At 35.0% G+C, this 12,310-nt stretch overlaps 4 protein-coding genes across 4 annotated transcripts; 1 reads left to right on the top strand and 3 right to left on the bottom strand.

Annotated features, from left to right (window-relative positions):
* Positions 1-2,221: 2,221 nt before the first annotated feature.
* BRETT_004872 (uncharacterized protein) lies at positions 2,222-3,214 on the bottom strand (the record flags this gene model as incomplete). The annotated part of the gene is made up of 1 exon (XM_041283361.1): positions 2,222-3,214. One exon carries the CDS (start codon positions 3,212-3,214, stop codon positions 2,222-2,224), a length of 993 nt encoding a protein of 330 aa, XP_041136713.1.
* A 2,455-nt stretch (positions 3,215-5,669) lies between these two features.
* BRETT_004871 (uncharacterized protein) lies at positions 5,670-6,512 on the top strand (the record flags this gene model as incomplete). The annotated part of the gene is made up of 1 exon (XM_041283360.1): positions 5,670-6,512. One exon carries the CDS (start codon positions 5,670-5,672, stop codon positions 6,510-6,512), a length of 843 nt encoding a protein of 280 aa, XP_041136712.1.
* Positions 6,513-6,773: 261 nt separating this feature from the next.
* On the bottom strand, positions 6,774-7,898 carry BRETT_004870 (uncharacterized protein; the record flags this gene model as incomplete). The annotated part of the gene is made up of 1 exon (XM_041283359.1): positions 6,774-7,898. One exon carries the CDS (start codon positions 7,896-7,898, stop codon positions 6,774-6,776), a length of 1,125 nt encoding a protein of 374 aa, XP_041136711.1.
* Positions 7,899-8,075: 177 nt separating this feature from the next.
* On the bottom strand, positions 8,076-8,666 carry BRETT_004869 (uncharacterized protein; the record flags this gene model as incomplete). The annotated part of the gene is made up of 1 exon (XM_041283358.1): positions 8,076-8,666. The coding sequence occupies one exon, from the start codon at positions 8,664-8,666 to the stop codon at positions 8,076-8,078; it is 591 nt and encodes a 196-aa protein (XP_041136710.1).
* Positions 8,667-12,310: the final 3,644 nt, after the last annotated feature.

The following is a 12,310-nucleotide window of genomic DNA, read 5'->3' as shown; positions in this document are numbered from 1 at the left end:
AAAGCCTCAATCACTGCCAAGAACTCTCGTTCGTAAATAGAATATCTAAGCTGAGCTGGTAATAATTTCTTTGAACCATAAGCAATAACTCCTATAACTTTCCCGTAAGGATCGAGTTGTTCGAGAACGTAACCAACCGCATAACCACACGCGTCCGTATGAATACGAAAGGTATAACCCGGATCCCATATTGGATGTACAAGAAGTGGTGCTGACAGGAACTTATTTTTAAGGTCTTTAAATGCTGTATCTTGGAGGGAAGTCCACTCACAACGTTTTGCAATATAATCTAAAATCGGCTTAGCAGTTAATGAATATCGTTGAATAAATCTTCGGTAAAAACCAGTCAATCCGAGAAAAGATTGTGCTTCTTTAATGCTGGTTGGCGTAGGCCATTCTTTAATAACTTTTATTTTATCTGGATCAGTCTCGACACCTTCAGGTGTAATTACAAAGCCTAAAAACCTTAATTTCTTAAAGAAGAATGCACACTTACTGAGCTTTGCTATTAACTTATTTTCCCGTAGCGTTTGAAGCACGGTTCGGACATGGTCGAAATGATCTGCCGTATGTTCAGAGTAAATCAATATATCGTCGATGTAAACTTTCACGAATTTCGATAAGTAAGGTGCTAAAATATTATTCATCAGTCGTTGAAATGTTGAAGGAGCATTCGTTAGCCCGAATGGCATAACCATCCATTCGTAGTGACCGTTTTCGGTACTGAAAGCTGTTTTGTCGATATCAGTCTCCTCTATTCTAACTTGGTAATATCCTGACATTAAATCTAATTTAGAGTAAACTTTTGCTTTTCCGAGATCGCTAGTAAGCTTTTCAATATCAGGAATAGGAAATTTATCCTTAATAGTAAGATTATTTAAAGCCCTATAGTCGACACACATTCGAAGTGAACCATCTTTCTTTTTTACAAATAATACTGGGCTGTTGAATGGACTAGCACTTGGCCGAATCCAATTGCGTTTCATAAGATCGTTAACTTGTTTGGTCAATTCGATCTGTTCTGCGTGACTTAATTTATATTGCCTTCTAAAAGTAGTATCGTTAGGTCTTTGAAGGATAATACGATGAACTAAATTTCTTTTCGGAGGTAGTGTACTTGGAGGGTCATTCGTAAGCACGTCAGAGTATTCTTTAATTAATTTTTCTTTTAAGTGTGCCACTCCACTAACCTCTGTTTCTGTGCGTATTTGAGTATTTTCTGGGGTAAGAGTTTGTATATATAGCATGCCGGGAACTTGCTCTGGATTGCGAAGTTCTTTTAAATAATCGGCTATGTCAAGACAATTACATTTTATATTATAATCAGTTTTCTGGTAAGGCTTGCTCTTCCCGATAAGTTTCCAATTAATAAATTCTTGGTACCTTTGAATAAACGGTAAACCTAAGAAGACATCTCTTGTAGGAATGTCAATTATGAAGAACGCGACCGTTGCATTAATCTCAGTCTGGAAAAGGAATGTCCAATCCAAAACGATGAAGTGTGAAGTCACCATTTTATGACCGACTGCATTAACTTGTAAAGGTTCGCATCTCCTTATTTCTGATTCTAAATTTAAATCTTTTACGATCTGCCTCGAAATGAAATTCGATGTAGCCCCTGAGTCGATGACCACTGGCATGTGGTAAGCCCCTTTTAAGATTGCAATTACCTTAGCTGCTTCAGCAATTTGCGGTGCTTCCACGTAGTTTAAGTTTAAGTCCTGGCCGTAATTCTTATACACAATTTCATTTAAAAAACTTTCGTCTAAATCAGGGTTTTCTAACTTTAATTTTTCAAAATTTTCTTTAAGGGTTTCAACAAATTCTTCACTTTCTGTATTGTGATCAGATACATTATTCTCGAGTGTTCTAACGGAAACCGAGGCATCTTGATCTATCATATTAAGCGCTAGGGCATGAGCATCATCTAGATCGCTATGAGGTATTTCCTCTATTTTTTCTTGAACATTAGAATTTTCTTTATTTTTTGAGTTTTTTAAGTTTTCAGTATTTTTTTGATTTTTTAAATTTTCAGTATTTTTTTGCGTTTTTGTAATTTTTTGTGAGTACGAAGAGTTCAAATTCAAGTCTTTTTGTTCTTTTCTATTTTCCAATTGTTTTTTCGTTTTTATATTTTCCTTTTTCTTAAAATTTTTTATATTACGCATTTTCACTTCTGTTTCGTTCTGACCGCTTTGTGTATCAATAGATAGGTCGGCTTCTATTGACTCTCCGCATTTAAATTATTCTCTTGTTCCATATCAACGTCTTCTGAGTTATCTGTTAGTGCATCTTGTGCTTCTATACGCTGCAAGTGCCCCTGGGCATAGCCCTGTTGATTCGTACCCGTTTGAGGTGGTGGTGAACCATAGTATGAAAAGTTGCGCTGACCATTCTGATGATAATTGCCTCTGTAACTCTGGCCTCTTCTTGGTCCACCGTACCCGCGTCTACCATAGCCGCGGCCTCTGTAAGATCCTCTTCCAAAATATCCACGTTGGTTTGCCTGGTAATTATTATTGTATCTTCCACTATTGTCATTGTTGGTGTATCCATTTCTACTTGTTCCTTGATTATGGTATTGATTGTTGTTTCCATAATTGCCTCTACGTCTCTTATTGTTTCCTTGCATGGCACTCAACTCTGCCAGGTAAACAGGATCTGATTTCAAAAATTTCTCTGCTTCCCTTGCTGCGTCTAAATATTTTTCGAAATGTGACCCATCTGGAACTGCGTGCATGTGATGTCTGACCTTTGGATTAAGTCCACTGATGAATTTATCTATAAGGAGTTCGTTGTTGGTTGAATAACTAGGAATCTCCATAGCAATCGTCAATAAAGCGTCTGCAAATGATTGAACCTCTCTTGTTTGGGTGAGTTTGAAAAACTTGTCCTTTGAACTTTCCTTTTGAAAAGCATTGTCTGGTGCAAAATGTTCCAAAAATGTCTTCTTAATTTGCTCATACTCTTTCTCCCCGTATTCTTCGTCTAATCTGATATGTTGATCGTACCATTTTTTTGCAACACCGCTCAAAGCTCTGGAAAAGATGTACTTCATTTTAACTTTGTTTGTCAATTCTGCGGCTTCGAAATATTCATCCATCTCATGAATCAAAATGTTCGCTCTGGCTGCCATGTTTCTTCCCGAACCATTGAAATCCGCCTTTGGTGGGCTGATGTTCGAATTAATTCCATTTGGTCTTGATGAATCCATATTGTTATATCCTTTGTTCTGTAATCGTAACTATCCGATGCTACCAATTGTAAGGGGTCTGCTTTGGTTTGAACCTAAATTATTTTAGATTATGTAAGTCCAAAGTGATTTGTGTGTTTGTTTTGAAGTGTTGAATCAAACCACTAAAAGATGAAGTATTGTATGTTGTAAAATAGTGTTTTTAGAATGTTATGATGTAATTTAAGTAAGTGCGGAAGTAATGTATAATGAAATAATCAACTAGTTTGTATTCACTAGGATATAGATAAAAGCACCCCTTTGTATATGTTTATAATTTGAAGTGTTATTATATTTATTTTAATGACTTGTTTTGTATTTGTTTTTATTTGTTTTCTTATTTTTATCTTCTTGTTATATTTTCTCTTATTCTTATCTCTGTTCTTCTTATTCTTTTTCTATCTTCTTCTTATCTAAGCTGTTGCTTCTTCTTTCTTATCTTCATCTTGAGTTTTCCAAAAAGGCTAAATACTCATTTAATATTTTCTCGTTTTTCTGCTTAATAAAATATTTGCATCTCGTCGTCCAATTTTAATAAATAATTCGCTCATGTTGCTTCGCTCATAATATTACGTAACCATTTGGATAACACGTGACTTTTCCTTGTTCGATCCCTCACACAGTAAAGGGATCTGCTTTAGTTTGAAGCTAAATTATTTTAGATTATGTAAGTACAAAGTGATTTGTGTGTTTGTTTTGAAGTGTTGAATCAAACCACTAAAAGATGAAGTATTGTATGTTGTAAAATAATGTTTTTAGAATGTTATGATGTAATTTGAGTAAGTGTGGATGTCGGAGTTAAGAGAGACCTTATGAGTTACTCCCGGGCTTCAGCTATCAAACTCCTTCTTTAATAGAACTAATAAGAACCTAGCAGTCGTGGAGATTCAGACAATTGTAAGGTCGGTTACCTAAGTGGGTGGATATAAATGTACTAAGTGGTTTGTGTGATAATGTTAATGCCTTTAACATTCTAACAATTGTGTATGTGTCACCATAAAAGAAAATGAATTTACTTCCTTTACTCTGTCTCCATCAAGTGGAGTCGAACTAGATGTATTGCAAAATAGGTTATCGGGTGTCAAAACAATAGAAGGATAGAACAATGAGGTTCTAAGAAGAACAAGGTCTATTGTTTATACAAGGTCTATTGTTTATGTTGTGGTATAAGCAGAAGAATGACAACTATATAAAGATGAGGTATCCTCTTATGTCTATACTAAATCTTATGTACAAGTTATGTGCTACAATAAATATGGAGATATTATACAAATCTTGTAGCACTAACTTTAACATCGGGTCCCATCCTTTGGTAGAAGAAGCAAGTTATACAAAAAGGGGTAAAGTAAAGTAAAATTTAAAAGAAATAAAATGAGGTAATCATACATAATATGAAACAAAGATTTAATTCTCAGGAACAGAATTATAATCACAAAGGATTATTTTTCTTCCCCCTCCCCGATTCCCTAAAATACACAATTAGTGCATTTTATCCAGGATTGCCTTTAAAAGATATTATTCTAAATCTTGGTTGTTATATAAAAATAAGTTCAAAATTCAAAACAAATAAATCTAAGGACATATAATAATAGACCCTAACATATGTTCGACAGTGAGTCTATATACTGCAAGAGTAAAGCAAACACACTACCTTGCTTATAACTTCACACTACTCAAAGTGTTATGATACTTTGCACAGTATTTTTGTTTCTTTCTTTTGCATTATTTTTACTTTTACTGTTTTGTACATTTTACTCTATCACTTTCACTTTATCTCTTTTCTTTTATAATCATTGAAAACACAATCTAGTTAGCCGCTTTCCCCCTGAAGTAATTGACATCACACTTATAATAAATTAACAGTACAATATATAACAACAGTTCATCCCTATTATTTACGAGATAAATACTCAACCAATTAAATCTGAAAAGATGTACAGTAAAATTGGGCAGAAAAAGAAGGGGTAAAAACTAAAATGAAGAGTGATTGCCCAAGATTAACCGTAATATTTCTATTTAACGTAGCTTTTCTAGGTAAATGTGATATTCAAATGTGGCCATTGGAAACTCCGTTACATTTATCAAAATATTACCGTAAAGATATTGAAATTAGTATTTTGTATTGGTCGAAGTGCAGATACGTAGAAATATCTAATTTTTTTACTTTCCAGTATTTTCATGGTTTAACGCAATTGAAATACGCTTTATTTTTTTTGGGAAAAAACATAAAGGAAAGACACAATTAAAACAACAATATGCTATTACTATAAGCACACTAAAAATATCTTTTACATGAGAACTCATATGCATATTGATCATTGTTTTATAGGAGCATGCTTGGTATACATACAATTCTCATTCTGAGCCCTACTTAGGAAAGGGGATAAAAGACTTCTATCAGAACACACCCGTACACATATATTCATGTTTATACAACATGATCGATCATACTGATCTTGAAAAAACATTTCTATTGAAGGTACGACTTGATCAATTATTCAGTATAACATTCTTGGTTCGACAAAAAATCATGAATCCAGGATACGACCCTAAAATTCAAGTTGAGGTGGATCCAACAGAGGATACGGAATGGAATGACATTCTTAGGGAACACAGAATTATTCCAGAGAAGCCTAAAAAAACAGAAGAACTGGAAGAGGAAGCAAGGGAAGAGAAAAAAGAACAGCAACACGCAAACAGGCTAGAAAACAAAACATTGAATGAATTAGATGAATTAGAGGACGATGAGGAGGAAGAGTTTCTTGAAAAGTATAAACAAAAGCGAATAGCTGAAATTCGACGGCTCGCTTCCAAAGCGCACTTTGGTGAGGTGTATGGTATCAGTAAACCTGAATACAAGAAAGAAGTTACGGAGGCATCAAAACATTGCTTTGTTGTGGTACATATGTCATTGCACAGCAGTTTGCAGTCCAGAATTCTAGCAAACTTGCTGAATTTACTTGCACATAAATACCCTCAAATTAAATTTGTGGACATACCGGCAAGTAGGGCAGTTGAAAATTATCCTGAGACAAGCTGCCCTACCTTATTGATTTATAAAGGCGGTGACGTTATTAAACAATATGTGACGCTTCTAAGATTAGCTGGAAACCAGACAAAAATATCAAATATAGAGGACATTTTAGTTGAGGTCAAGGCTATTAAGGATACTGACAGAAGGCTCGTCAAAAATAACGAGCCTCACGATGAACACTCAAATATAGGTGAACATCAGTTAAGCAATGAAGTCGGTGAAGATGAGGACGATTTCTTTGATTAACAGATTTATAATTTGAAAGCTTCAGCGTACATTAGATTATTCCTGACCATCACTTTATACAGCAGGCAAAAAAAAACAATTCCAGTATATAAATAACATCCGTTTATAACAAAAGAAAGGAAAAAAATGCAAATAAAATAGAATGTCTGAGGAGAAAATACTTAAGCAATATGACGGATAGACAAGGTAAAGTAAAGAAAGAATGCAGAAAGATTGGAATGTACTAAGATGAATAATGTAACAAATTCCAGTCCTATCATATCATGGCATTTCATGTATGATATAGAATAACAAATATGCCTGTGAGGCCAAGACGTCCTTTTCTGAAACTCTGACAACGTGCGAGTCATCAAACTTGAACCACATTCCATCTCGGTCTTTTACCAACGAAATATAATGTCCAGTATTCACATTTCCTATATGGTAAACCACAGCATATAACTCATATAAGTCAGATCCAGAATCACCGTTTCTTCTACCATCCAATGTATATTTGGACATATCTAAAATTAACGGGATATCAACATGAGCCTCAAGCTTTGTGGAGACATTGACGTGCTCAAACCGTTTGAGTTGAATGCACAAAGTAGGCGGAAGCTTTCGTATTTGCAGCTGCTTCGTAACACCGGTCTTTTTCGCACACCTTGGACAAGAGAAGAGAATATCCAATTTTTCTGGTTTCGTAAACTTTTGAAGACATTCATCAAGCGTTTTAAGTGACTCATTTCTTTCCCTAATTTCTAATGAAAGGTCGAGCATCGGGTCGATCGTGACATGCTTATTTCCACAGTCAGCACAAGTAAGGGTGCTTTGTAATTCCCCAGCAAATGTCCTATGTGTAATGCAATCACACTTAAAAAGAGGATTTGAAGCTAAATCTTTCTTATCACCATCACTATCTAAAGCTGGTGTCGATTCTCTGTCATGCAGACGCTTGGTATCATTTTTATGTAATTGATGAATAAGGAATTGCCAAAATTCATGTGCATCTTGTTCAGAATAACCAGCAAGAGATTTTCTAACTTTCCATGCAGCTGATAACATTGAACTAGGTCCATAACCAGAGGTACTTGTAGAGGAATAAAAATCCTTAAATATCTCACCTACACAGCAAGATATACAATCCTTCGGATCCCTTGGGCAGTCTAAATGAGAGCCAGAAAGATAATAATCTCTAATAAAAGGATTATGAACAATAGCCTGCAAAATAGAGCTCATGAAACAAGTTGATCCCATGTTAATGAATCCTTTGAGACCTCTCGTAGCCTTATATGTTGGAATTCTAGAATATTTCTTGATAAGTTGTTCCTTTTTAGAATTATGCTCCAAATCATGGACAGGCATACCGGGGTATGCAGAAAGCATTCCACCAGCTTTGAGATTCATGATTCGAATTCTTTCTAATAGGGGATGACCGATGATATCCTTACATTTGAAACAGAACATATAGCCAGAGGATACACTGATTCCTGAAAATAACAAATTGGAAAGTTAAGTTAGTCATAAATCTCTCATCAAAACTATCTTTTGAAAATTGAAAGTCTTTTTTTTGCTGATGAACTTTTACGGATGATCGTTCACACCAATTCTACTAGTAGAATACTTACCAAACAAATGTCCGCTACTCGAAGCATGATCATAAGCATGTCCATCTTTGAGACAGCCAATATTGGGACACTGAAGACACATGTAAAGAGATGAATCTGTATGGCAATTCTTACATCTCAAAATCTTTGTACGAATTCTGTAGAGGGCTCTTTGGCTTGCCGGCTTTCCATTTTTATAGTAATAATAATCTGTAGAAAATCCCGACTCAGAATGCAACTCATCATGTGTGCCATTCTCCCCTTTGTAGTTCATACGATGCTTCTTTCGGGCAGGTGGTTCTGGTGGTTCCATGATGCATATTTTAATAGCTGTACTATAAGTCCTCAATACCACCTCAGATGCCGGTGAGGCCAAAACCTTTTCCAAATGAGAGCAAGGGGGAAGTGTTACATATGTAGAAAGATCTTCATCAGGTCCCGGCAGAATTCTCTTTCTCAAGATAACATTATCGTCAGATGGAGTATCACCAGAAGTCTTTTCAACATTTATAGGTGTCATCTCTGCACGTTTCGGAATTGTTTCTGTAGACACAGCAGAATCGGCCATTTGCTCAAATGAAGTGTTAATGCTATGTAAATAATGTTGCAGAAACCAGTGGAAAAATCTATTCAATAACGATTTCTATCCTGTTATATGCACTTTGGTTTAGAGCGAGTCGGGGTAAAACAGTAACTTGACAACGTAGAAAGACATACTGATATAATATTCTCATTCTGTCCTTTTTTTTTTTTGATCAGTAAATAGTTTTGATTACACAATAAGAGCCTGAAAAAAGTAACACAAAAGAAAATATGCAAGGCGAGGGAGGATTTCTTTTCATCACGCAAAGCGGGTAAATAACTAAAACAATACCAACTGGGTTGTACCAGATTTAAAACGCAGGCTGGTCTAAACTTGCAGACTTAATTTGAAACTGCTTATCGATCAAATAATAACAAAGTGAGGTAGAAATTTATGGTTAATAATGCTGCAGTAAGGTCGTCCCTCAACCTCGCTATTATTGTGGATTTTCCTAAGAGCACATCTCTCTCAATGTACTATAACAAAACAATCAATATACTGCTAAAAATGCTGATAACAATAATACAAACTCACATAATAAAGTAATCTTAGTTTGACTATGATACAAAAAAGAAGAATAAAAAAAACTGTCAGAACACCCCAGAATGCTTCACGCTTTATTTGAGCCGAAACAGGGTAACCCAAACTCGAATAATTGACGCTTTAATTTGAATTATATCATATTCAGAAGCACCAACTAAACAATGACGAAAAATCTATACAAGTACATAAGACCAACGAACAAACAGTATGAAATTAGAAAATGAAAAGATGCACTGAAGTGAACGATGTTACAACCTCACGCAAAACACTATGATCTCCATTCAATTAACATTTTGATGCTGGCAAAAAAGAAATTCAATCCATGTTTGTTTCAACACGAACATTAGTTTTCAGCTTGAGCAGGATGTGTGGCAGGAAGAGATATATGTCCTAGAACAGAAATAATCAAGGATCTAAGTTGGACTAATATGCCTTTAAGACTTTGAGGAATGAAACGACTTCCATAAATCAACTGGTTGAAACGCATATCATATGAATTGATCAAAGTCTGCATATATCTACTTTGATCATATCTAACTTTGCAAAACATGACATACGATGCACACATGCAAACTGTTTTGAGATTCATTGCAAAAAGACTTGGTTTTAATATTTTCATGGTGACGACAGAGATAAAGGTTTGAACAGAGTATGTGACAGCAGTCATCAACTCCATATTTGACGCAATCATTAGAGAGGTTTCATTATATTTTTTCACAAAAAATTGGATGCCAGATGAGATATTCTGCTTGGTACCCGCGGATAAGGGTGACAAGAATGGTAAAATCATAGACTGGAAATATGATAAAGAATGAAATAACGCAAAAATAGTAAAGGGTTGCAAGGTTGTTGCATTGATTCCACCATAGATCCTACTTGCAAAAAACCTTAATATTGAAGCGAGGAGCAAATATTGAACATTATCATCACCAACAAGTTGGAAAAATTGAGAAAACAAGAAAGTTATAGGTTTGGCCCTGTATGTTTGCCTTATAACTATTAAATATGTTATTATGATTGATGTGATAGATAACTGATAATATCTAATGGCCGAATAGTTAAAATTTCCTTTGAACACCGAGATGATTGTACACAGAGCCATGAAAAAAATAGCAAAGACATGAGACAGATACCAATAAAATTGAGCAGTTTTTGCAAGCTTGCTTATTTGAGCCAAAAAATGTGGCCCTTGGACCTGCTGTGGAGTTGCTCCAGGACTTTGCGAAGCTCCAGAATTTTCAGACATGCGGTTATACAAATGTGCAGTTATCACAAAAGCAGATTGATATCAATCAAAGCGAGGTTTTCACCAAGTAAATGAAGAAAGGTAAAATAGGAGCGGAATGTTCTGAATGAACGTTAATGCGATTGTTCTATAAACAGACCTAATCGTCACTATTAACAAGAAGGAACAAAATGTGATACCATTAAACCTTGGACCAGTGACACAGAGTGGATAGAGGAATTAAGAGTAGAAATATTAGAAAAATGATTGATCTTCGAAAAATAGGCTGATTGATAGCTAAATGAGAAAAAATATAAAAATGTGCACATATGCATTAACAAAAAAAAAGAGAGACAAATATGCCGTAGCAGAAAGCAAGGAAAGGAAAAGAAGAAATTCAGGGAAAAAAGAAGGAAAAAGAAAGTTAAAGAAAAAGTGCAAGAAGACATAATAACAATAAAATAAATGCATTGCTCCGATCCATTGTTAGGACAACGTACATGTAAGCCGAATTAACATTAAGTAAATGCTATGGTGACAGAAGGCGGAACAAATACCAGGAATGTGAAAAAACAGGGTCGTTTATTTGTTCAAGGAGAAAAAACGGCCCTTCCTGGATGAAAGCGGCTTTTTTGACTTTTCAACCACAGCTTTTGTATCCAATTATCGTTTCGCGTACTCAATGCTTGGATTGGAAAATTGGTGGCAATATATCGGCATGTGCACTGTACGATCGGGAAAATGTATATTTTGTCGTCTGGAAGGAGGTGAGGTAGTCTTACCATGCAGTGTTCTGACATTACAGTACCATCATGAACATCGGATAATGCAAATAATCTATTTTTCCCCCTTTCAAGACACTTAGTCTGGTCGTTTTATTTTTTTGCAAAATTTTACTTTGGTTCATACAAACCTAATATGCCCAATGATCCTTTCCCAAATAAAAATAATAAATATTCCCTGTTTTCTAGTTTTCTAATACTTGACGGTTGAGGATCAAATTCAGAAATCATTTTATGGATTTAAGAAAAAAATAGAATGCTTAGCTGTATCTGTCAGTTATTTTCAGTGCTAGATTTGCCGCATTGTTCCTGCAGCTAAGCATTTTTCACGCCAATCATTTATTCCCAAATTGCCAGGGTGTCCATAGCGATCCTAACAGTCATAAAATTCGAAAATTAAGAAAGCACACATTTTAATCCAATCCCAGTATTCAGCTAAATCAAATTTCAAATTTCAACGGTTAATGAATGTAAAATGGCACGACAATACATAAGTATCAAAGCATACTTATAACATACATACTAGTAAAATATAATTGAGTGAAATATAAAGATAACAACAAACATCGAAGAGAATTGTCAGGCTTTATCAAAGTAAAGAAAAAAGGCAAAAAAAAACAGAGTAGTTTAGTTATAAAGATGTAAAAGGAAAAAAGAGTTGAACGTATAAAATCAAGAGAGACGGAGTAAAATCCATTTACGGTCAGATAGTCACCGATCAAATGTGTGAGATTGGGGAGGGGAATAATAAAAGATAGATGAAACGATAACATCCCACTACCCAACTTAAAATATTTGATAAATTCCTTCTGGAACCTTAATAACGGATAACAATTGTATACGACAAATAATTATTAAACCAAATAATACTTTGCAAAATAACAGGAAAGCTGACATTAATACAAACAAACACAAACAAACAGTTGTTGCGCCAGATGCCGCCTCCAGTTTTGCCAAGCTGAAAACAAGAACTGAGCCCGAAACTCGAGAACGGACGTCAGCACCATAAGTAATAAGGTTAATGTGCTGTAATCCAAACACACACAAACCAATATCTGGCTACAAGTTGACAAAACAAC

Source organism: Brettanomyces bruxellensis, chromosome 7, assembly GCF_011074885.1.
Source record: "Brettanomyces bruxellensis chromosome 7, complete sequence".
Lineage (NCBI taxonomy): Eukaryota > Fungi > Ascomycota > Pichiomycetes > Pichiales > Pichiaceae > Brettanomyces > Brettanomyces bruxellensis.
The sequence above is the reverse complement of the archived record's forward strand: the minus strand, read 5'-3'. Positions and strand labels throughout refer to the sequence as shown.